The sequence below is a fragment of the Aricia agestis genome, chromosome Z (genome assembly GCF_905147365.1).
Source record: "Aricia agestis chromosome Z, ilAriAges1.1, whole genome shotgun sequence".
Taxonomy (NCBI): domain Eukaryota; kingdom Metazoa; phylum Arthropoda; class Insecta; order Lepidoptera; family Lycaenidae; genus Aricia; species Aricia agestis.
Window position 1 is genome coordinate 32,861,180 of NC_056428.1, and position 26,129 is coordinate 32,887,308.

At 34.4% G+C, this 26,129-nt stretch overlaps 1 protein-coding gene across 1 annotated transcript in view; it reads left to right on the forward strand.

Annotated features, from left to right (window-relative positions):
- Positions 1–2,232: 2,232 nt before the first annotated feature.
- LOC121738283 (dendritic arbor reduction protein 1-like) overlaps positions 2,233–26,129 on the forward strand; it is a 78,542-nt gene continuing 54,645 nt past the window's right edge. The window contains exons 1-2 of the mRNA XM_042130246.1: positions 2,233–2,325; positions 6,850–6,921. Coding sequence (XP_041986180.1) covers positions 2,278–2,325; positions 6,850–6,921 — 120 coding nt within the window. The 5' untranslated portion in view covers positions 2,233–2,277. The remainder of the gene's footprint in view (positions 2,326–6,849; positions 6,922–26,129) is intronic.

Here is a 26,129-nt window from a genome sequence, read left to right on the forward strand (position 1 = left end):
TAAAAACATTAATCGGGAAATCTGTGACGAGCAGTGAAAGCTGCGGAGTAAATATTATATGAGGCGGGCATTACGCCGAGGTAGAACAGGTCTGCCCTGATAAGAAACGTACTGATACACTACTATCTAGTTTATGAAATTTCACCCATGTGCATTTGTATCGATGCATTAGAGGTACTCTACAATTCTAGAACACTTGCTCCTGAATTTATAGGCACGTTTAGTACCTAATAATTTAAATATATGATGATGGTTTTTAAAACGTTCGGCATGGATTATCGAGACGGAAATAGTGGCCAAAATAATGGGGTCACTTCGATATTGTTTGGGCAATGGCAAGAAACAACAGTGGCGTATATTTTGTGTGTGTGTGTAATGTGGAGTCTTTTTAGGGATCAGTAGCCAAATGGCAAAAAACGGAACCCTTATAGATTCGTCATGTCTGTCTGTCTGTCTGTCCGTCCGTATGTCACAGTTCTCCGAAACTATAAGAGCTATACTATTGAAACTTGGTAAGTAGATGTAGTCTGTAAACCGCTTTAAGATTTTAATAACCTGAATAGTTTGGACTCTTCCAAAGTGGTAAAATGTGTATCTCCCCCCCTCTAACTTCTAAAGTAAGTACATTACTACAAAAACTACCAACGAAAATTGGTTTGAACGAGATCTAGCCAGTAGTTTTATGACGTATACGTCATAAATGGTAAACCTTAATTTAACTTTCATTAAATCAACTGAAATATGAAAATAAATCAAAAACCTCTTAATTTCATAAAAATAAACCTTATTGCTGCTGCGGAACCCTTCATGGGCGAGCCCAACTCGCACTTGGCCGGTTTTTATTTTACCTGGTTCAATGTCCTGAGTTTTTGAATTTTATAAGACACATTCTTTTTTTTTTTCATTTATTCACAGAATGCAGTATACAAAGGTGCTATCTTATATCTAGTTGGTGCTTCCATTCTACCATTAAAATGGTGTGTGAAACTTATTTAGTTGCATTACTTTTATTTTATCAACATCAATTCAGTTAAATACATTTCAAATTAAAATATTAATAATAATAAGTCAATAATAACTTAAATCAAAGCAAATACTTAATTCGTCAAATTAAATAAAAAATAATTAATACAAAATATTATAGAATCTATCAAATAATAATAATTAGTCAATGAAAATATAATAAAAACATTACAATACATTATAACAATTCATCAACATTTCATTCGTTTTATTCAAATAAGTATTACATTCCTTTTGAAATTGGTAAATTTTCCTTGCGCAAGATAAAATACAATAATATTAATACACGACTTTCTACGTGAACGTTTTTTATTTTACTGGAGACTGGAGTATTCGTAATTAACTCTTTCTTAATATTACCTTAATAAAGTTTAAATATTATTATTTTTATTATAGATTTCAAAGAGAAAAGGAACACAAACATCAACTCTACAAATAATAAATACGTCTAGTATTGATTATATTAAAATATAAGTGCAAGTAAATGAGGCACAAAGAAAGCTTATAATGTAGAGAGAGAACTAAGTATCGGATTGTATTTTATAAAGTTATATGAAATTAGTAATTAATAAAATAAATATTTTATCATAAAAATTATCAGCTACGAACAGTTCTCGAAATAATTTTTACACGAAAAAAGAGAGTAAAGTATATATTATGCTATAATGGAAAATGTGACACGAATGGTTAATAAATCATTAGGTTACATTGTTTAACCAAAAATATATTATTTTGAACATTTTAACAGGAATTATATTTGATTTCAAAATCGCATATTTTGACAAAGAAGCTTATTGGCCACGTAATTCTACATAAGTCTCTTTCTAAAATTGACTCGAGGGTTTTCCTAGAAATCAATAAGTTTTTCTTTTAATGTCTATCAAAGATATATAATTATATCGTATATTACTGCAAAACTCTCGTATTTTATGTTGTAACTACTAGAATTAGTACAAAGCGTACATATATATTATTATACAGGAGCAGGTACATAATATTATGTAGAGGAGATAGGTAGATGTAGTACGGAGCGTGCGCAGTAGTGCGGCGTGAGGCGCGAGCCCTCGTTATCAGTCGCGCAAGAGCCTAATCACTTTCGTTGCAACCCCGCAAAGGAGGTCGCGGGGTATCACGCACGGCTCGCACGCAGTCCGCTCCGCGCAGTCGGTGCGCGCAGGCGTGCGCCCACGTCAGCGACCACCAACCACCGCCGCGGTGACCACGTCCGTGACCACCACCCGGCCGCAGCCGGGCATGGAGTGCTGCGCGTACAGACCTGCCGAGGACATCGCGGGCGACCAGGTACCGACCACGCCGACGCGCCCCGACGCCCGCCGGGCTCCCGACGTTAACATAGCCCGCGTGAAAGTATATTTTAATTCTATCGGTTTCGCAAATCCTTCGCGAATCGGCATCGAAATCTCAGTGCTGGATACGATCGAGTGATTAGTATAATTAATTTTAATTCGCGAGTGTGAAGCGGGACTCGGATAACATATAGGACGGGCGGTGCTGAAAAATTTTCCGCCGCTGGTGGTAACGTCCAGTTGCTGAAGCGGACATCCATTTACTATCAATCATAACACACCCATTTTCTCGACCTCACACTTTGGAAGTCGAACGAAGGAAATTCTAGTTTACTACGAAAAGTTAAACAACACGAAAAGTTTTCACCGTTTTACCGTAATCGATGATATCGTAGGTCAAAACGTCGAACTACTAATTGTGAGGTAGCGGTTAATTAAATTGATTAATATTTTGATTGAGATAACAGGAAAAATTAATAAACTTTCAAATTATTTTTATGGTCAATCAAGAACAATCAAAAGTTGGGTTAATGCGAGATATAATCTTGGTCCATGTATTAGAAATATAAAATACTAGATGTTGGTTGCAGCTTGATTTGCGCTGAAATGTATCTAATTTAAATTTACCGTGTGGGACAAAAACCATAATTTTCTTGAGTTCCAAGTATATAATAAATAATAATATATCCATGCTAAATTGTATACAAATCGGTTCGACCCTTTCATCGAGAGAAATAAGGACAAGAAAGAAGAACCTTTGTATTTAAAATATATATAATAAGTATGGAGAATATTTAGTAAAGTATGGATGAACAAGGAGGTAGAGTCCTGGTAAAAGCTACTAAGTTAAGTTCGGTGTTCGCCAGTGCAAAAGACATCAACGGCCCGACGGCAGGTTGGTCTCGCGGCAAACATAAACAAGCAATAAAACAATGTATATTATTAAGTAATTAATTATTAATTTATTAATTAATGGTGAACTTAAAGATTAATATTTTCTGGTTACTTGCTAATGAACCTTAAAGATTTCCAATCTCAAATGTTAAGTACTAATTTTCTAAAACTTTATTTTAATTAATGAATGTACGTTCGATCTCCTGAAAACCAATACTTAATAGGCTTTTATTCATTTAAAGATTTAAATTTCTCGATCGGATAGAAATAACAAAAATAATGTTTTAAATAAAAAAATCCAAATTGCCACATTTATTTTACTTCTGGATGTTCTTACAACACGGCTAACTTTTCCTAATACTTGCAATTAGCTCTGATTATTAAAAAGTATCAAGATGAACTTGTAACTTTTCACTGACTTGTAATTTTTGCAAGTTATTATAATAGCATCATTACAAAATTGAAAATAGGGTTCCAAGTTTTAAACCATTATATTACTTAGACACAACATTTCATTTTATAAATGCCAAATTTGTTTGAATTTTTTTGACTCATCTCTTAGTTTGGACCATATAAACAAATAGCTTTGTCCACACTGTGCCTTTTCTGTTCGTCAAGGGCATGCGTTATAGCGCAGTCAACAGAGAACGTGAGGCATGCCCGCGATTGGCGTTGCGTTGGTTTACGCATTCAATTATTGAACGCGTCAAAACTAAAGTTGAATGAAAAAAGATGACGAAAATTGAAGACGAAAGCGCATAGTGTGGAGATATTGGCGTTGACAGCTAAAACAATAATTCACGCATTTTACCAACAAATTAGCTGTTAATTTTTCATTACTCCAATGATAAATAACTTTAGGTTAAAAATTGAGCAATACACTAGAAGTCTCGATTTATTACCCTTTAGAATAGCGTTGTGAAACTCTAAGACCTAAGACTAAGCTAGCGTTATCAATAGTTGACCCTTCGTTGTAGGGCTTGAGAGGCTAAGCGGCAAAACAGTTAGCTAGAATAGCTCTACCGTCTCCCATCTCGACTAAAGCGATTTTAAGACCTAAGCACAAAATATGTATATTAGTACAAACCTAAGGGAACATACCCATACTACATGACCCATTTAGGGGGGGTCTTCAAAATACTACGCTCGGTCACAAGAGGGGGGGAGGGGGTCTAAACTTTTGTCACGTAGTCAATTTCGCCGACAGAAACGTCATACGAAAAAAAACTTCTCGACATTTAATACTTGACACTGGCATTTATTATGGTTATTTACCTCGACCTCTGTGGCTCAGTGGTGAGCGCGTTGGTAGCTCTAGCCGGGGATCGCGGGTTCGAATCCCGCCGACGGAACAAAAAGTTTTCAATGTTCCCGGGTCTGGATGTGTATGATATAATAAAAATCTTAAATATATGTATATTATAAAAGTATTAAATATATTTTCGTTGTCTGGTACCTGTAACACAAGTCCTTTAGGTACTTAGCACGGGGCCAGACTGACGTGGTGTGAAGCGTCCATAGATATTATATTATTATTATTTTTCAATTTTTTGCTGTTCCATTGCTTGTTTTCTATGAGAGGGACGGCCTCTCATAGAAAATTTTGCTCTATAATGGTACGGAACCCTGCGTGCGCGATTCCGACTCGCATTTGGCCAATTATTTACTTTAAAGCGGCGTCACCTTAATAAGTAACATATTTCAATGATTTTGAAGTTAAGTTAAGTGCGGCCGATAGCACTATGGGGCATCTACTCGTAGTTGTAATGAATAATAATAAGTATTTGTATATGAATAAACTTATAGTTTGTGCGTTTTAAGATGATATGGGTGACACTTCTTGAATATTCCTTGCTACGGGTTTTTTTTTACAAGAAAACAGAAAAAATCAAATGTAATAAATTATATTCCATCTACAAAAACAAATGTTTCCTATAATTGTCAATGAATAAAAATGAAAAGTTGCTAAATGCCAACTTATTAATATAAAATTATAAATTTTAACTGTGAAAATTATTGTTACGAAAATATTTGAGAAATGTCAAATGCATGAAATGGAACTTATGCCAATAGAGATTGACACTGTTGAATCGAAATCAAATCGATAAAAAGGGCGGCCATTTTAAATCGCCGGCGCCACTCTGAAACGTCAGTACGAAATCGATAATTTCGATTGCAATTCCTTTACGAAGTGATTTGATATTTTTAAATTATCGATTAATTTTCTTATGTAACTTCCCTACTATTGTTAATTATAATGTGTCACCCATATTATCTTAAAACGCACAAACTATAGCACAATAGACACTATCCCCCTTATTAATAAACATTGTATAAGCTTTGAATAGTTATGCAGTGTTTTGTTCCTGTCACACAAGTGACATTTTTAATTGGATTGTAGAAGACAAAACATCGTGTAACTATTCAAAGCTTATACAACGTTTATTAATAAGGGGGTATAGGTACATATTTCCTTTTGAATTTGAAGTTTTAGAACATAACAAAATGACATGATAATTAGTTAGATAATTATAACGTTATTCTACTTAATACAAATCATGTTCCTAAATCCTACTTATGAATTAGATTGTCTGAAAGTAAGGACCATAAAAAAGGTTAATCTAGGTACGGTACCTTATGATACATGCAAAGTTAAAAAATCCGCTAAAAATGCGTAGGTATCTAAAGCATTACAAACCCTAACTTTTCTTTAATGAATGAGAAAAGTGCAATATTTTTATTACTGCATCAATTAAATATAATTATATATTATATAATATATCTTTAAAAATTCAATGGTTCCAAACCAGCGACATAGTTCCAAATCTCCCTGACGAAGCCAAAATGGGAAGAAACTTTACTCGGGTTTTTTCCTATATGTTATGTTTATAAAGTGTAAGAAACTAATATTTTTTTTCTAAAGTCGATACACAATTAGCTTCATTTTAATAATTCTCAATAATTTTCATTCGCGATGTCGGTTGCTAGAAGAATATATGTTTCCTAGTATTATTTTTTTGTTTACAATTAATATAAACTCCGTAAGCTTAATTATTAATAGGTATAATAATAATCATAACATAGACTAAAATCATAAAGTTGATAGAGAAAACAAAAGGCACAAAAGGAGGCCATGGTTCAACTATTTTCATAAAAAAACATTCAGGCTGTATCTTTTAATTAGCCTGATTTCTTTCGTCGTATTAATGACAAAACATTTTAATTACTTAAAAGCACACAGCCGCGAGTAGCGTACTTTAATGAACAAATTATATCTTTCTCCCTGATCTATACAAGTATACCCAAAGCTTTGTTACGTGTTCATTAAAATATTTAAAGTAATAATGAGATTTTCAATCAATTCTAGGATAATAGATGTGTTAAAATTTAAGACGTGTACCTTAGAGTTGCAATAAAAATGTTTTTAAGAAAAAGCTAGAAAAGAGGGTGGTCCCTAAAATCTTTTTTTGCATTTGGGGCTGAAGTTTTCTTCGCCACTGGTTAAGTTGTTTGCATATTAATTTCGATGCTTTTATGCCGTTTTATGATTAGCCTGACTTTTAAAATAAAAACATCATCCACCTATCCATCCATCATTTATTTATGAATAAACTTTATGTTTCAGATAGTCCCGGGCGGCGGCCGTTGGGGTACTCCACACGCCGCCGGCCTCATAGACTCCTGGTTTCAGATGCAGGTAACGTTACCTTTACTATATTTTTAAAAGGAAGACATACCTCATAAAACTGTAGAGCAGGCACCCGTCTCAGGTTTCGAGAGAAGTTGACAATCTGGATGACATTGCGTCGCGGATGAAACAGCTTTTAATCAAAACGAAACCAGCAGTTGCGGCCACTCGTTAAAAGATAAGATATATGGATGACATTGACAGGAGGGCCAGGGTGCAAAATAGACGTATCCTAAATGTCATTTTACAAGATGGCGTAAATTCTAACTTTGGTCACGCGCGCCTCAAGCGTCTTCCTTCCTTGCAGGAATGTAATTCTTGTCTAAAGTTAAGTATTCACATACGGTTTTGCTCGATAGTTTTACTCCAAATCGAGCAATAACCACCGTGTGGACCGCAAAACTGACAGCTCGAAGGCTCGTTTCGAGCCGGCTCGATGGAATTAAATATGTCATTTCCTTCGATTCGGAGCATCGATCGAGCAAAACCGTATGTGAGTACTTAGCATAACTCATCTGGCTCCATCACTCCGTATTTTTATTGACATCAAAGGTATATTACGTGTCTTACAAGTTACAACTGTCCCTATTTTGCCATCTGTTAGAAAGTGACAGACAGTATAATGCAATAAGTAATGTGAAGCATAAAAAAAGTAGTAAAACATGAGTAAAACATTAAAGCCTATGACAATTCGATAATATTATGTATACGAGTGTTATATTATACATTATTTATACGTTATTAGATTAGCCTGTCATATTTCATATAAAACGCATTGATCAATCAAGTAAATCATAAGAAAATTCAATGCATGCTATCTGTGAATTGGAGATTTAACATCAAACTTATGCGCATACGCTGAATATGTTATGCGACTAAAGGTGTGCACGCACTAGGTGAATAAAATATAATAAAATATACTTCCATAATATTATATTTCTAAAGTTCGATCAGTTTTAGATCTGTAATAGAACGACATAAGAAATATTACTTATGACAAAAAAACTCCATCGCAAATTGACGGGTAACTATCCTACTTCCTACTAATATTATTATAAAGGCGAAAGTTTGTTTGGATCGCTTTGATGACGCTTCAGATTGAGTTAATAATATTGAGTTAAAAATTCGTTGCCATTTTCTTATTCATATTATAATATTATATTATAGGAAGAACAAGACAGAGACAAAATATTTACTTAATGGGCCAAAAATATCTTACGAGTATTATTACATCGCGTGATGCGCACGGACTTAATAGATTTATTCGCTTATATACAAATAATGTGTTTTCTTAAACGCAATGTTATTTACTTGTCGTTCAGTAATTTGTATGCCGTGTACGATAATGACAATGTCACGTATCGCCGACATACTTATTTCACCTGCATCCATAACTGGCACAGGAAAAATTACAAGCGGAACATTTTGTTTGTATGCCGTTTTCATGTATTTCAGTGTACAAGTTTTGTCAAATATGTCTCTGTCTTGAAAAATCCGTAAACGCTTGCAGTCTTACAAGGGTTTCTAGCGCATTGCCAAAATCAACACCGCCATGTTTTAAATGACACTATAGACATTCTCGCCAAGACACAAATTGACAGTTCAATGTCATTAAATGAAATGCTGAAAATATGAAAACTACCGCTGGCTTCATTTTGACTGAAAGTCGCTTTGCTTCCAAGACACTATAATGATGTCATAGAAGGGCCAGAACATCCTTGTAAGTTTGTTACAGATAATTTAAATCTATTTATTCAACAAAAAGATTAGGTTGGTATTGAAATTCCATAATATAAATAAATAATAAATAAAAATTTTGTTTATTTATCTCACCACAGGTACAATACAAAATGTTTTACACATTCTACTCTTTATTTTATAAGTAGGTAAGTACATAATATATTTTGTACTTATAAAATAAAGAACTACCTTAATGTACCATTTATAAATATTCTCTCTGACTAATCCATTTCACCGTTTCATGACCCACTTTTACGACTTTCGCTTTTCATGAAAATAATATCACTTTCTGTGAAAATATGGTATTGTAGCATAAAGGTGACAATTAATTAATGATATACGAATTATGATTATTCATGACATTAATGATTCGTAAGTCTTTAATCATATTAATGATCAAAAAAACATTTACATTTATAAACATAGAAAAAAAAACAGTTGCGCTAAAGATTTCTTTTCCGCGGAAAGCGGCATACATTTTCTATGACAAAATCTACGAGTATCCTGTGTTCTTTTTTGGGAGTCGGAACTCTAAGGGTGAAGCCAAACGAGCGTAATTTTGTGAGTCCACGAGTCGCAGAATTTCGGTCGCGTAAATATCTTTTCATATACAAATTATGACTCACAAAATTAATGTGTGAATCAAACAGGACTTTTGTATGAAAATGAATCGAGCAGAATTTCTGCCAACCGAAATTCTGCGTCTCACAACTCACAAATTACGCTCGTTTGGCTTCACCCTACGGTCGTACTCAGAGACATTCAATGATTAAACTTCAATTTAATAAGGATTTGACATATAATATAGGTATGGGGCTCATATACTTATTATACAAATAATACATATTTATTTAATTATAGTTAAGTAATTTATATTAGTCAGTGCGGCCAAAATATTTTGTCAAGTTTTAGATTTTAGCCTGAAGAGAACATACAGATTGTTTTGGCTATAATATTTTGCTTTTATTAACGTTATTCTTGATCGGTTTTTCTGAAACATTTGAAAATTTTTCATTGCGGGCTTTGTATTATCTGTAAGTGTCTAAACACACTTGGCCGAAAATACGCGGCCGAAGTTCGGCATGATTACGTTTGCAATACGCAATACGACGTAATTTCGGCATGGTGTGTCATCGGTAATTTAAAATACATTGTGGGTGTAAACACTAATTTTGCCGAACTTCGGCCACAATGCAAACACACTAGGCCGAAAATACGTGGCAGAAGTTCGGCATGATAATGCTTGCTTGCAATGCGCTACGCATACAATATAAGTATGCGACGTAAATTCGGCATGCAGGTGTGTAATCAGCTATTTAAAATACATTACAAGCGTAATCACTGATCATGCCGAACTTCGGCCGTGTTATTTCGGCCTAGTGTGTTAAGAAGTTAAGACGCTATAAATGACCTGTTTCACCACTTCCTGATAATGTGCCGGATAGGCTATCCACAACTTATTTGACAGATTCTCCAAGTTAAGTTGTGGATAGACTATCCGGCGCTTATCAGGAAGTGGTGAAGCACGCCCTAAGAGATACTTTATATAATTATAGCTATCGTTATTCTAAGATGATTAAAGCAATTTTCCAGTTAAATTAATGTGTATTGGGGAATAAATATGGAACCAATCGGAGTTTACACGGTGCATGGCGTTTACGCACTATTGACAGCATTCAGACACCGTGTCCATGGGAATCTATTTTGAAGGGTGAAATGATTTTGTTTTGATATCGAAAATTGACTGCATTAATAATCGAAATGTATTATGCAGCGGAAATAATGAGTAGTGTAATTTGATAAAAGTATTAAGAACTATATAATGGCGCCCGCGACTCCGTTGCGCCAAAACTCGTTCATCGCGCGGGAACCGTACATTTTTCAGGGACAAAAAGTATCCTATGTCCTTTCCCTCGACTCAAAGTATTTCCATGCCAAATTCGGTTCAGCTGTTTAAGCGTAAAGAGGTAACAGACAAACAGACAGATAGCTAGACAGACGGTCAGACAGACAGACGCACTTTCGCATTTATAATATTAACATGGATTGCTTGAGAAGAGCTTGAGTTCGTAGTATTTAGTTTCAGTTTTTAAATGTAAAGGACTAGATATAATCATGCAGGTTTTTTCCTGAAAGTATTAGGTAAGTACTTAATTCTAGTACAGCCTGTAAAAATATTTTCTTGACTAGCAAAAGTACGGTAGAGCGATACAAACAAAGAGATTTATGCAAGTGGGCACAATAAACACAATGCGTGGCAGATAAATAAGGGTAAATTATGAAAACAAGTACGAACAATCAAATACAGCTCGTAGAAAGTAATTACTGCATTGATCACGAGTCTTGTTTATAACCCGGCGAATAAATTTTACCGTAGATTTAAAGCTCGATTTATATGTGTCCGCCCGAACGCGCGGTTTCGCGGCTACACCGCGAGATCACAAGCAATAAGTATGTAAATGACAGCGCGACCGCGCCGCTATTTAAGGGGGTGACTAACCCAAAATTGACGATTTTACAATTCATTTTCATACTAGAAAATAAGCCCCGTTTGTTTGATTTTCTAATTATAATCAATTCTAAGCAAAATCTTCTTAAAAATTTCTTCTTAAAATTCTATCTTAAAATTTTCTCGATAAAAAAAATCACAAAGATGCATCTAATTTTCACGAATTTTGCATATATTGCGATAACCGTGCATTAAATTAAGTTAATATTTGTATAAAATTCTATCATTGAGACATTGACCTGGCGGAGTTTTAAAATGTTTTATATTTATCGCGTTATTAAGAAAAAAACTAACTTGGCGATGATTCCGCGTCTTCCTTTTTCACCTGTGACCTGGCATATGAAAGACCGGCGTGAGTGTAAAAAGAGACGGACGATGTTTGATTTTTTGGGTTAGTCGCCCTCTTAAATAAAGCATTACGTACAATTCCTTGTGATCTCGGCCGAACCGCGCGTTCGCGCGGATGCATATATTATATCCAGCCTAAATGTAGTTTATCTATATGCGGATTTTCGCAATTTAATAAAAACCTCTTCAAACGCCAGCTGTTTAACAATCAACTTCCCGAATATAAATACCGATGTACAGTGAACAGAATAAATAATATATTTCACTTACTTAATATGCATATAGTTAAATATTAAATTAATCTTAATTAAATTGGTAATAAGAGCTACTAGATCGTAGAGGTTAGTTATTATAATATGTACTTTGTATGTGTGATGTTTGTATAGAACCTTTTTATAAGTTTACCTTTTTGAAAAGCATTGTCTTTTAATGTCAAGTTGTCATCGTCATTCTGTAAATAAAGGTAAATTTCAACGAGAAAGAAAATAAATAAATCAAATCTTTTTGAAGGTATACATTAAATATGTATTTTATGTTATATATTCCATTATTAATTATTTCGATGTTAAAATTTTCAATAAAGTTTGTCAATGTTTGCAATTTTGAATTTGAAAATTGTTCGGAAGAGATTTAAACCGGAAAATAGTCATACTATTTTCCGTAACAGATCTATTGTAGAATATCATTGTAAATATCAGCATGTCCTCGGTTGTATTACGAGTATTACTAAAATACGCATATTATATCTTAGTATGTTACAGGTACATAACATTAATTAACAACTTTGGTAACAAATTGAGTTTTGATACTTAAAGTATCATTAGGACTCGAAATATTTTTAACTTAATTAATATCGACTGAGCGTCTGCGTGTTCATCGCTCACGGCATCATAAAAGTGATTAATGTCACAAAAATAGTATTTCTTTCGATCCAATTAAATAGCCATCGAAATTGTAGGTGTCCGAAACTATTGCAGGTTATAGGTATTCAGAAGAATTAGAATACTAACGACTATTCAGTCCTTTTTAGAGCTTACTTATTATAATATATACAATTTAGAAACTAGGTTATTCATAATATCATATTGTCTGGAACATACGTAGTTGCGTGATGTGAGGTTTTATTTCAGGGCAAAAGTAACCAGAACGTAGACAGAGTAATTATGATAATAATGTATGATAAGCTTGTCCATGAAAATTTTTAATGTATTGTTAATTTTCGCGTTCATAATATAAAACCAAAGTCAGGTTAAATACCACGTACTTAATCGGAAAATTTACAATACGAAAATATGAAAAGTCAGCGTGAAATTCATACAAACCTGAAAAATCGGTGTAAAGTTCCAGTATATCTAAATATTGTGATATTCGTATTAACCTCATTAAAATGAGCGTTTAAGTGAACCTGAAAAATCCTTGGGTTTTTCGCTAACCACGACAATCAAAGTTCAACAACAAAACCTGAAAATGTGTGATTCGATTACTTACGATATTGAAACAAATGTCGTTCACTTAAGCTTGAGAAAATATCAGAAATTCCCATAAAATATAATATGTTAGATAAATGTTTGACACATATTTTTCAGGTTTATAACGGAAATCCGCAAAACTGAAAATCCCGGCCAAAAAATCGACATGAATCGAGTCTCGTACGCAAAAACCCGTAAATGAAATCGATATAGTCGCGCGGTATAGTGTATATAGATAAAGCAAGAAGACCTTGTGTATAACGTAAGTGAATGCGTTGTTATCAGTTAGCACGCGAGGGGTGCGTACACGCATCACCGCACAAGCCGCCTTTTTTGATCGATTTGTAACATATACTTACATACATTTAACTTTCACATCTATTGTTTATATTATAAGAATGTTATCAATTGGTTTAGCTCTTTCGATAACGTTATATTTAGTGATATCTCTGTAACGTTATTTATGGTGATCACGTGTGCAATTTGCATCAACAAATGTTACAAAATATTATGTTTTGATTTATTTAATATTCGAGTTGTTATCTGAAAGCTCTGAAATGTTTACTTAATGGCCAACATTACAAAATGATTAAAAATTGTTTTGTTTTTAATTAATTACATGATTAAAGTAGTAGCCAGTAGGTATTATAGTTCTTATATCGATTTGATTTAAAAAGATTAGAATGTGATGAAACTTTGAAGTATAATTGATGAATGTGAATGTTAAATTAGGATGATACAGTTGGAAGCGTAATAACTAAACGTATAAACGTTTGGGCCCATTGGACTGTATAAAGGAAGTCACAAGTTAGTTATTATACTCCTGCTCACTCATGCACGAGACCTATTTTAAATATTTGTATGTAGCGTAGTTGTGTAGATACCTATGTAAAATCTCAAAAAATGTGGGTTAAAGAAAAATTGGCACCTCCTTTTCCTTTAAAGAGCCTATGTAAAATCTCAAAAAATGTGGGTAAAAGAAAAATTGGCACCTCCTTTTCCTTTTAATCCTTAGATCGTGATTCTTGGATCCTTGGAAATCTATTGTTATTCTATTGTGTCTCGCTCACCGGTGAGCTTATGGGGCTTGATGGGTTAAGAGCAAGTTCATAAGCGCCTTTTTTGATAACTGTTAAAAATTAAATTTCAATTTAACAACTTAGAGTAAAATATGATTTTGGGAAACCTGAATTATAGAGTTACCCCCAATGTTGGTACTATGTGATGACCTACCAACTTAGCTGGCATCACACCATAAACCATTGACACCTTAGATTTTCGTTTAAAAGTACTATACTCGTAAATATCTACTCATTGAGTTCAATTGGTTTTACCTTTCATTAATTTTGAGCTCTATATATGCAATGATATTGAATAAACAATAATATCTTTGTCTGTATGCTCGAAAGTTGAAGCAGTTAATCTGTAATATTATTATAGTATTTTAGTGCACTGCTCTGAAATGTTAAATGTTGACTTGTTCAATGAATTTGAATGGCCGAAAGTGTAAAGTCGACTAGTTGTTATGAATTCTGAATAAACAATTTAGTTGGCTGTTTCGTGAGGCTCTATTGCAGTAAATGTTGCTTGCTCATTCAAAAGTAGATAATAACATTAATTTGTACCCTTCAAAAAGGGAACAAAGAACTTAAGTACCTGACACGTTTTAAATTCGTTAATTTGAAGAATGATGAAAAATAAAGAGATTTTTTTAAGTTAGTTTGAGTTAGAGTAAAAATTCCGGTTGATTTTAAGTTCTGTCTTTTTCTTTAATGATGCTGACTTAGGCAACCAGTTTGCCGAGCGGGGACGAAGACTAGAGATTCCTCCGTTTTGGAAATCGGTTAAAAAAGATTTGCTTACCAAGCTGCATGCCAAGTGCATAAATCTAACATATTAAGTTTAATCCCTTTACAATATTCAACAATTAGAATAGAGCAATGCTTAATGGGGATATTAGAATTTCCCCTTGTAGAAATGGGTACTAGTTATGCAAAACGAAGTGCATAAAATTTATATGCAGTTTGTTAAAGTAACAAACCATTTTATACAGTATAATGTAGTGTATAAATTGGTTGATCATAATTGAACACATGAGTGGATAAAGTGGGTAACTAACATTTTACAATATAAGAGCAACTACTCATTTTTTCCCTTATAATTCCTTGTATCATTTCATTCATCATCTAGCTAATGTATCTACCTATCTATACTAATATTATAAAGCGGAATGCGTTTGTTTGTTTGAACACGCTAATCTCAGGAACTACTGGTCCGATTTGAAAAATTCTTTTAGTGTTTGAAAGCCCATTTATCGAGGCTATATTTTATCATGCTAAGACTAATAGGAGCGAAGAAATAGAGGAAAATGTGTAAAAAACAGGGGAAAATATTTGAAAGAGCTTATCTCACGAACTACTGGAGCAATTTTTCGGTTATTTGACACAAATAAGAAGTAGACCACGTGAGCGTAGATCATAAGCTATTTTTTGTGGACTAATTTGTCTGTGAAATATATAATTAACGCGGGCAAAGCCGTGCGGATCGTCTAGTATATTATAGAATTCACATTTTTTTAATTTCAAATAATTTTCCCGGCTCTAAAGCCGCCATTTATGCAAAAAACGTCATTTTTTACACTGTTAGTTGGCCACTTCATCCACCCATGTCTTTATTATTGTGGTCCATGAACAACAGGCATAAAACGATGGGCGTATAAAGATCTTAATTTTCTAAGGCTATATACCTGACCTTTGATGTACAAGACTATGGATTAACTACACGGTATTTTCTGCTTTAATATCCCCTAAAGGTTTAATTCTCAATTATTTTGATTAGATTATGTTTCTTGTCTATGGTTTGCGGATCTTAACTGTAAATTGGTATAATAGTAGGGAGCCCTAGAACAAACTTTTTTGATTACTATCAAGCAAATTTTTTGTGAGTAGCTTCATTTTGATAAAACGAACAACATTTTTATCTGCAAAAAATCTTGAAAGTGGTAGCCAACAGAAATAGCTAAAAGAAAGGATTTCATACTTTGACTTGATGGTCCTAAAATATGGATTGTTCTATTTGTAGGACAATGTTACTCTTAAATTATATAATTCTACTAGCTGTCACGGCAAACGTTTCTTTGCCATATAAAATATTTCACCTTTCTCCCATATTATTTTATTGAAGTGACTAAATAAGCACGACACCATGGCAACGTCCATCGCTATCCCTTCGCACAAACAATGGTCGCCGTCGGTCTCGAGTTGTAATTATTTATTATTATTTATTCAACAAATGCACTTATCAATAAAAAAGTACCCAGTAGTCGATTCTCAGACCCACTGAATATGCATATAAAATTTGGTTAAAATCAGTAAAGCCGTTTCGGAGGAGTACGCGGCCTAACATTGTGAAACGAGAATTTTATATATAAGAAGATTAACCCATTAATATACAAAAAATCAGCTTGTTAGGGTTCCGTTTTACTTTTGGAGTTTTGGTCACAATAAGAGGAAAGTATCTTATTTCTTGATAACGCATTTTTTAAATATTGTCTGAACTCTTTTATTCTTAAGCTATCAAAAAGAGTATAATATATTATGTTACCGTTAGAATGAAGAATACGTTAAACGTGCACATTACCTAGGTAATCTGCAGATTCCCTGATACCATTCTTTAAAGTCTGAATTTTAAATAAAAAAGCTTATATTTAGCACTTTACCTAGTTAGTTTGCATTCTCTTTCTTCGTGAAAACTTTGACTTAAGCTTATCAACCTGAGACTGTTTTGATTGGTTTTTTTTCTAGTTGATACGATCTCTTATATTTTATTACTGGAGTAACATTTTACTTAAAATTTAATTATAGTTTACTCGTTTGTTTACGTCCTAAAATATAATAAATAATTTCTCTACAACTAAATAACATGTTTTCAAACAAGAATTAATTGTTTTATGTAATTTAATGAGAATAGAATAAACTTTTTGCACTTTTACTGACTTACCCAGATAATCTGCAGGATACCTAGTTAATCTATATATATTGCTTTATGAGCCTTTTAAACAAATCGAAAGAGATCTACCTACCCCTGAAAATTTGACTAAAAATACATACAGGTGGCAGGCACAACGACGATAAGCTTTTTACACTACTCCTTAATATCATTGTGGATCCATGTGCGTTATCTACGAATAATAAAAATTATGCGTTATACATTTCGTAAATATTTCCAAATCGTCTCTTCCGGTACCACGTCCGTAGAGCAATATAACGCGCCATTAGACCCGCGATCGCTGTGACACCGCCTATTGTTCTTTACTTTTTTATTTAAAAATTAAAACAAAATATTATATATTTTTTTGTGTACATCCTTTGTAATTGATACCTGTTTCTCAGATTGATAGACGGATTTTTTTAAATCTCAATACTTTTTTGGGTGTAAACGTATCAACCTAAAATAAAACAAGGATCAAAGTGAAAATACTATTCATCGAATTCTACTGAACCCATACCCAATGCCCATAAACAGAGTTAATGTTTTTAATTATCTTTTGTCCATTCAGATCACAATCTTCGATATCAATTAGCTGTTCACTCCAATGGTTTTACTCGGTTGCGGAAGCGCGGACGCAAATGAGATTCATATAATGGTCCCTGACGAGGGGGGATATTGTAAAGTGGGGGCAGAGGGGGAGGGGGGGCGGTAGATAGCGACAGGATTCACGGTCCAACTGACGAACACAATGATCGGGCTCAATACGTGATCGATTATACCTTTATTGCCATACATACATACATACATTCATACAGCGAGAGACATTGATATAGATCGGTTCATTTGAGCTTAGCTATTATCTAGCGTTTTGTGATGGTAAATTAGTTTGGTCTTGCGCAATCGTAAATTGTAATTGCTTATTGAATTACTGGACTAAATAAAGGACTGCGTGCTCTATTTATTATGTATCCGTAGATAGACTTGCCAGGACTGCCAAGTCTGTCTACGGATGTCTCATTTCCTTTCACCAGGAGTTAGCATTTTCCATAATAATAAATTATCAATTATTATCATTATCAATAATAATAAACGGCCTACTGGCCATAGCTGTTAAGGGTATGGGTGATATTTTTTCTTACCGTCGCAATAGGTCCAATTATAATTTTTGAATTTCCTTTGCAAAATAATAAGTTCGGCCGGTTCGGCGACTCTAGATAGTAAAAATATAATATATTATTATAATATGAGATGCTCTCTACTTGGCAGAAAATAAGGCACCCTAAAACTAATGTTTTAGGTGTATTAAGGAATAATTCGTGTAATTTACATAAGAACAACTACATATCGTCCAACTTGGACGGTAAAGCAAACCTTTTTAATTTCCTTTGCTTTATAGTGGCTACTTCTTTCGTACAAGAAAACTTTTCCACCTGAAAAAGTACACTAATTATTTTCCAGCAACAATAGTAATGGTATTTCCTCGTACAATGATAAAATCGCCATGCTATATCAGTACAAATAATTCACGTGTACATAGAAGTGTCGCAGGAAACTTATCGTCATATCAATAAGTAAACTTAGCGCTTAGTATCGTTACAGTTCTGTTTGACCGATGTCACTTACTCACCATAACTTGGACATCATCATCATCATCTTCATAATTCATTATTATATTAAGACGTAAGTGGATGAAGTCGGTCTAACAATTTGAAATCATTAGTTTTTTTTGCAATAGTGGAGGTTAATACCGGGAAAATATTTTGAAATATAAAAAGTGATATTATTTGTTAGCTAGATGAAGTAGGCAAGTTACAAGGTTTATAAAATGTTAGTTATCCACTTTATCCACTTACATCTTCAATTATAGGCTACACTGACATTTTCGGCACAGCTACGTTTCTTTAGTAACTATTTATTATTCATATTATCGGGCATAAAATATAACTAATGTCAGTTAGCTAATAAACGACGCTATTGAAAAGATAAACTTCTCTCGAAAACCTCTCTACCATGATGATGGACAACTATAATAAGCTCATAGCCTAACATGAAAAAAAGGCATTCAGTTATTACAGCAAATTTAGGCCAAAATCGTGATCCGATTATAATTAAGCCACCTCGATGTTTTTTTATTAATTATATTTTAATTTATATTGTATTGGAATTGATAATTAAATTACTACTTAAAGTCATTCATTCAAAAACTAAATTATTATGGCATTATTCAATAAATTTAAAAAGCTATCTGTATTTTAAATATAATTTTATTTCACTCCAACTTGTTAAAATATGTAAATGTATTATAAAGAGTGTCACACATGTGATACATGTTTGAAATTTTAAACACAATATCATTGCACGCAACATTAGACCCTACGAATAGACCTAAATGATGTGCAAAGGTTTGCGATATATTTGAAAAAAAGGTAAGTTTAAAGTAAAGACTGAAAATTTCTAATAGGTATAATAGAATATAATCATTAAAATCAACAAAAGATATTACAATGAAATTGCAAATTTTTGACCTGTATGGTGTACCTGATTAAGAAACCTGAACAAGTACAAGCGTAGACAAACCAGAAGCCGCGCATTACAAAACTTGACGAACACAAATTTTAGGGCGCGCATTTTTTGAAGTCGGTCAGCACAAAATCTGCAGCTCAGGCAATGTGGGTTAGGGCGATGCGACCCCAAACGACGCTGCTCGATGTGCGAGAGAGACGGAGATAGTGACCTAGAGCAGGTTGGGAATCCGGAAGGTACGAGCAAACCGGCTCCACGGTGCATTTTTCCATTCAATGGAAAGCTCTGCCTTTACTTGAACCGTTGCGATGTTTTGATAATTTACGATTTTCGTACAAACTTTAAGATGCCGCGTTTGTTTGTGAACGCAATGTTATTTTTACTAGGTACCTATTGTAGCTGCTCTATATTATTCAGAAGAGGTACCTAAAGATCATTCTGATTAGCTGATTAGAAATTTTGCACAATTTATAATATTTTTCCGCCACTTTCAGTAAAGAAAAGATATTCAGTAAATTATTTAAACCAGTCGTTAAGAGAGCAACTTTTCAATGCATAAATAAAATTTCAGACTACTTTTTATCCACATCCAAATCCGACCAGTATCTACATCCAAAAAAAATGCAGAACAAACAAACAACAGTGGGAGCATAATGTTACGAGTAGGTGCCTGGTGCATACTGTGATACTGCTATAATAGAAGCTGAAGGCTGCCGGGGCCGGCTGTAGAAGCATAATAATAGGCCAATTATCATAATTCTCCAAATCTCCACGACACTGTTTATGTAACTTCTACCTATTTACTTTTATGTTTATAAGTTATAACTGAAGTATTCACGCGCAGCGGGCTAGCCACAGGTGGCGCAGTTACGTAATTATAACAAAAGAGATAGGACTCCATTGAATTGTGAACTTTAGCTCCCTACGTAATCTCGATATTATTGCTACACCCTGGAGACACCGAAATATAATAAAGATAAATGACGCCCGCAACTCCTTTGCGTCAAAATTTATTTGTGGTGCGGGTACCGTACAATTTCCCGGGATAAAATGTAATCCTCATCTATGTCCCTTCTAGGATTGCCAACTTTTTTCACTAGAAATAGAGTATATTCAGATCTCTGAAATATTTTAAACAGTATTTTAGAAAAATGAACAGTATATTAATTATTTATTAGTTTAAATACGTACATTAGCATAGCATTAGCTTCTCGCCAAACCTACTAAAAATAAAAATGAAATGTCTGAGTGTCTATGTTTAATTTTAAGTCATAATAAAGTGTTCTCAATTTGATGCTGAAAACAGTATTTTGTATACTTTATTTTTGTTCAACAGTAAAAAGTATAATTTAGTGAAAATCAATATAATACTGTTCAAAACAGTGTACTTAGTTGGCAACCCTAGTCCCTTCCCGGGGCTCAAAATAAGTATATCTTATACCAGATTTCAGCGAAATCGGTTCAGCGGCTTGGCCGTAAAGAGCTAACAGACAGACAGACAGATCGACACACTTTCGCAATTATAATATTAGTATGGATGACGAAGTTCTAGACATGCGTTGAAATGTCCTATTTTGGCATTGAAAATTCATATGACACGATATGACGTCGTGTCGTACCACAATGCGGCGTCGTTTCACGATGCGACGTCGCGTCGTAGGATTCTACGACGAGCATCGTAAAAAACTACGTCGCGACTCGCGACGATACACGGTACGACGTCGCGTCGTAGAAACTCAAGATGCGTTTGAATTTCAAAGATGATGACGTCGCATCGTGGTACGACACGACGCGAAGCGCGTCGTATCGTGTTTATGTGTCCCGGTCCTTATTTGTCAGATGAGTTCTTCGCTAAGGAAACATCGATAGCGCGATTTCAGTGTGGCGCTAATTAGACACGAGAAGAAATTAATTGATGCTGTGACCGCCATGATATCAATTAATCTCTTCTAATTATTGCACGTGTCTCATATCTACCACAGCAGGCTTAGCATGGTTACCATAGAAACGGTTTCTTTCTACGGAAGAGTAGACAAAGTGCATGGCAGATTGACAAGGAAATCCGCCATTTTGTCACTATAATCTATCAGTATGTCCCGTTTCTTTCCCGTTTCTAATGTTGTTATACTATTAGCCTGCAGCTGTAGTCTTCGTGAATCGTGAATAATTATAATGATTGTCTTGTAAAAACCGACCAATTTTACCCCTACCAGAGCCCCTAGTCAGATTGCATTCGCTAGTTTCGATATCGAAGTTAGATGTCAAATCCCTTACATTTTTGACATCTGGCTTCGCTATCGAAACTTGCGAATGCGCTTTGTCTAAGCACTCTGGCCCTTAAGGTAAATAGAATAAGATTCATTTCCTTGGAGATTCAGAGTTAAATTCTCTGTATATCAGACACGTTTGAAGGGCTGGCCCATTTGCGAGCGCGTCTCTGCCGGCGCGCGCGGCGGTCGGCTTTCTACCCCGAGGCTATAAGTCTCCACTTCACACATTCCGTCGTGGGGCGCGAGTTACAATATGTAGCGGATTCGCTTTTTATTGATAAAGTGAGAGATTTGTGATATAATAAAAGAAACTATTAAAAAGGTGGCTAGGAATAATTTTTCAAAACATAGCAGTACATTAAGTGCTAAACCACGGAAAGCAAGCAATAAAAATGCAGTGTAATGGACCGATTCTGTTAAAAGAAACTTCAACTTGCGAACAATAACAACACTACGAAAATGATAATTAGGAATGAATTTTAATATTAGTCTTTAATATTATTATTTTCCTACTATTTTCACATGACTACTAATCGAAGAAATCACCCAATAGCGAGACTATTGGGTGCGGGTCACTCTTATGGTTTAGAAACAATATATAGTATTTTAAACTAAAATAAATTAAAGATAAAATACTTTTTATTTGAAGAATAAACTAAATATGAATTGAATTCGGTGACATAAATTATTATTTTAAGTATACTTATATTTGTTTGATATTTGCGACGACGATCACGCTAAAGCTTATGAATTGGAATACCAACTTGACTGACAGTATGACGGTTCCATACGTGATGGAATAAAATATTATCCACTACTGTTCCTAACTGTAGTTCATTGAATGCACAAACCCCATTTTGGAATTTACTCAAAACTTTTTTTCCTTTTAACCTGCGCGTGCTAAAGTAAGAGCTAATCGAATTAAATAATAATTAAAAACGCTTTGTCTTCCTATTAATTAACTTTTTTTTCAATTTCTACAAAAGCAGTAGTGACTAGTGCCTATACCTCGCGTCCCAATTGTAAATGTCATCGACATTGCGCCTTTGCCCTATTATTTGTGTTCCTTATCTCATTGACACATTCGAACTTATCGGTCGAAAAGATTCCAAAATATTTCAAAGCTTTGCCGTATATTTCTACTAAACTTTCGTTAGACCAGCGATATTTGTTAATATCCATACTAATATTATAAATGCGGAAGTGTGTCTGTCTGTCTGCCTGTCTGTTACCTCTTCACGCCTAAACCGCTGAACCGATATTGCTGAAATTTGGCATGGAGATACTTTGAAACCCAGGAAGGGGCATAGGATACTTTCAGTCCCGAAAAATGTACGGTTCCCACGCTATAAACTAATTTTGGCGCAACGGAGTTGTGGGCGTCATCTAGTATTTCATAAACGTCGGAGAACAACGCGTGGGTGGAAAGCACTTTTAATTTTATAAATTATGTTAAAAGATTCTATGAGGCAGGTTTAAGTCAGCGTTTTAGATGTTAATATGCTGTTGAGTAATAGTTATTTTTGGAAAATATTGTTATTCCGCGATATATCGCGACGGTCATATCAAAACCTGTCTAAAAGTTCCACGGTCTTTTGTTTTTGTAGATGACTCTAAACGACCATTTTGCAGTTTTTTGCAATATATTTTTATCAAACTCCAATCTCTATCTATATAAATTCATTACAATATTTCAAATGAGGAAGCAAAAATTATCAATTTTTAGGGTTCCGTAGCCAAATCGCAAAAAACGGAACCCTTATAGATTCGTCATGTCTGTCTGTCTGTCTGTCCTTCCATATGTGATATGTCACAGCCATTTTCTCTGAAACTTTAAGAGCTATACTTACTATTAAAACTTGGTAAGTAGATGTAGTCTGTAAACCGCATTAATAAGATTTTGTGGTGTGACCCAACTGAAACGAAAAATATTTTTTTGATCTTACCTATGGCCTTACGTATGGGTTATCTATGGATAGTTCTTTAAAAATCATATTGAGGTTATTAGTATATTTTTTTCTAACCTAAGTTTGCGAGAGTGACTCTTCCAAATTGGTAAAATATCTGTCCCGTCCCCCCCTCCCCCCTAACTTCTAAAGTAGATGATAAGTCTAAAAAAAATATATGATGGACATTACTATAAAAACTACCAACGAAAATTGGTTTGAACGAGATCTAGCAAGTAGATTTTTTATATGTCATAAATGGTAAACTTTAATTTAACTTTCATTAAATCAACTGAAATATAAAAATAAATCAAAGCCTTCTAATTTCATAAAAATAAACCTTATTGCTGCTGCGGAACCCTTCATGGCCGAGTCCAATAATATGCACTTGGCGAATTTTTCTTAAATCGATCCACATTCCACACATTTTGAAAATTCCGTACGAAATCCTTCACAAACGTGCGTACTGCGTATTCCCTCGGATTTTCTTAAGAACAAAACGCACCGTTAGCGGAGGCGCGGGGCGGGGTTTGGCGCGGGGGGCGGGGGCACCTGCGCGCGCGCCGACGAAAGTGATCGCAGCCGCAGACCAACAGGTGGACAGAGGTGGCATTATGTGATATTCTACAAAGAAATTTCGAAAAGCTTCGGTCGAGTTATGAAACTCGTAGGAAATATAAAGCTTTCTTTTATTACAATGTAAGCTAATCTCTAAAGTCGCATTACTCTTACTTTATATCCAAGATATATGAAGTATCTCTGGCCTACGAAAAGAATTTATAATAAATTCAAATTTGTTATTACTAGGAGTTCATACAACAAAAATCCTATTATTGACGTTGCTGGTATTTGCAAAAATCTACAGTGGCAAAAAGATAACTGCTAACTATTGGGTACTTTTCCGTACTTATATATTAAATTTAAGTAAAAATTTACGTTCAGGGGCAAATAAATCAGGCCACATCTATGGGGCGGAGGTCTGTCTTCAATCGTATGTTGGTCAGGCGGCAACCGAGCGGTTAACGTGCCCGATAAACACTCGATCGTAATGCCATTCAAGTATTTAAAGCCTTTTTAGCCGTGCAACCAATAATTTAAGCACCTGATAACCACTTTTTCGAAGCATTGTGCAATTGTTTGACCTGTCGCTTAGTGTGGGCGGCTACGCGATAGTGACAGATATTTACGATGATGCCAACGCTTTCTTTATTAAACGTAGTTTCTACAGTTTTACCTTTCTTTTCGAGAATTCGAGGTAAAGTCTGGACCTAAATATTGCGGCTGGGATCTTTTGAAAGTTGTGACTTAAAAAATCTACTAATTAATGTAGAACTTCGTGTTTTTCTAAGTGGGAAGTTTTATCGTGACGTTCTTAAACTATCAATAAAACTTAGCTAATAGATTTTGAGCATTTAAAAACGTAGCTCTCAAATAGCAATATTTCGTAATATCTTGATAAAGAGACACACGAGAGCGGCTGGTTCGCGATTTAGTGCTTAGTAGAGGGGTCGTGGTTCGTGACAATGGTTTGGAATTCTACGATGGAGCTGCTCGCCAGTAGTTGGCCCTAACACCCGCCTAGGGCTGACAGCAGCTCCTATATAACACGATAAAAACTGTAAAAAGAACATCCTGAGAAAATTACATCCAGTTAAAATCTAACGACAGAGCTAAAAATGTTGTGCAAAGATTGAATTTGTAACTTTACCTAGTAGTTGATGTGTTTGTCTGTGATAAAGTGTGCTGGAGAAGGGAAAGCAGCTTTTAAGTTCTAAGTATAGACAACCCTACTGCCGGGTCAAACATTCTAATGTATGACGCAATTCTCCACGAACTGGATTTGCACTCGTCTCACTGACACCGTATGTTAATACCCCTTCAAACCATTTTATATTGTTCATATTATAAACGGTATTCATTTACATTGTTACTAATATTGGGTTTACTGTCCTGTTTTACCAAAAATGTAGAGACCCCGAACATTTGCAACATAGAACTAAATGTTCAAGCTTTTCTTTAGTCAGCATAAAAGGATGAGTAATAAAACGTTCAAGTTTGTGTCGAGACCTCAAAAAACTCCTAACGTAAAACCTAATCTCCTTCCGCTGATAAAAAATCTCGGTACCGTTGTGTTCTACGTTTGCAAAGCTATAAAAACTGAATCGCCCACGCACACATAAAATTTAAGCTTATCGAATATCAACATTCTGATACGGGGAATAATCCAAATTAGGAAACTAATGGATATTAATTAACGTGGCATAAAACACGAATTCTTTGTAAACTGTTAATTTAATGTGATAACTGGAGAATGATATGCCAAAATCATCGACAGACTGTGGACGTAATCGAGTAATTGTAAATTGATATACGCTCTGAGCGTGCAGATCTAAAAGGCGGAAAAACTCGGCACGAGCTAATA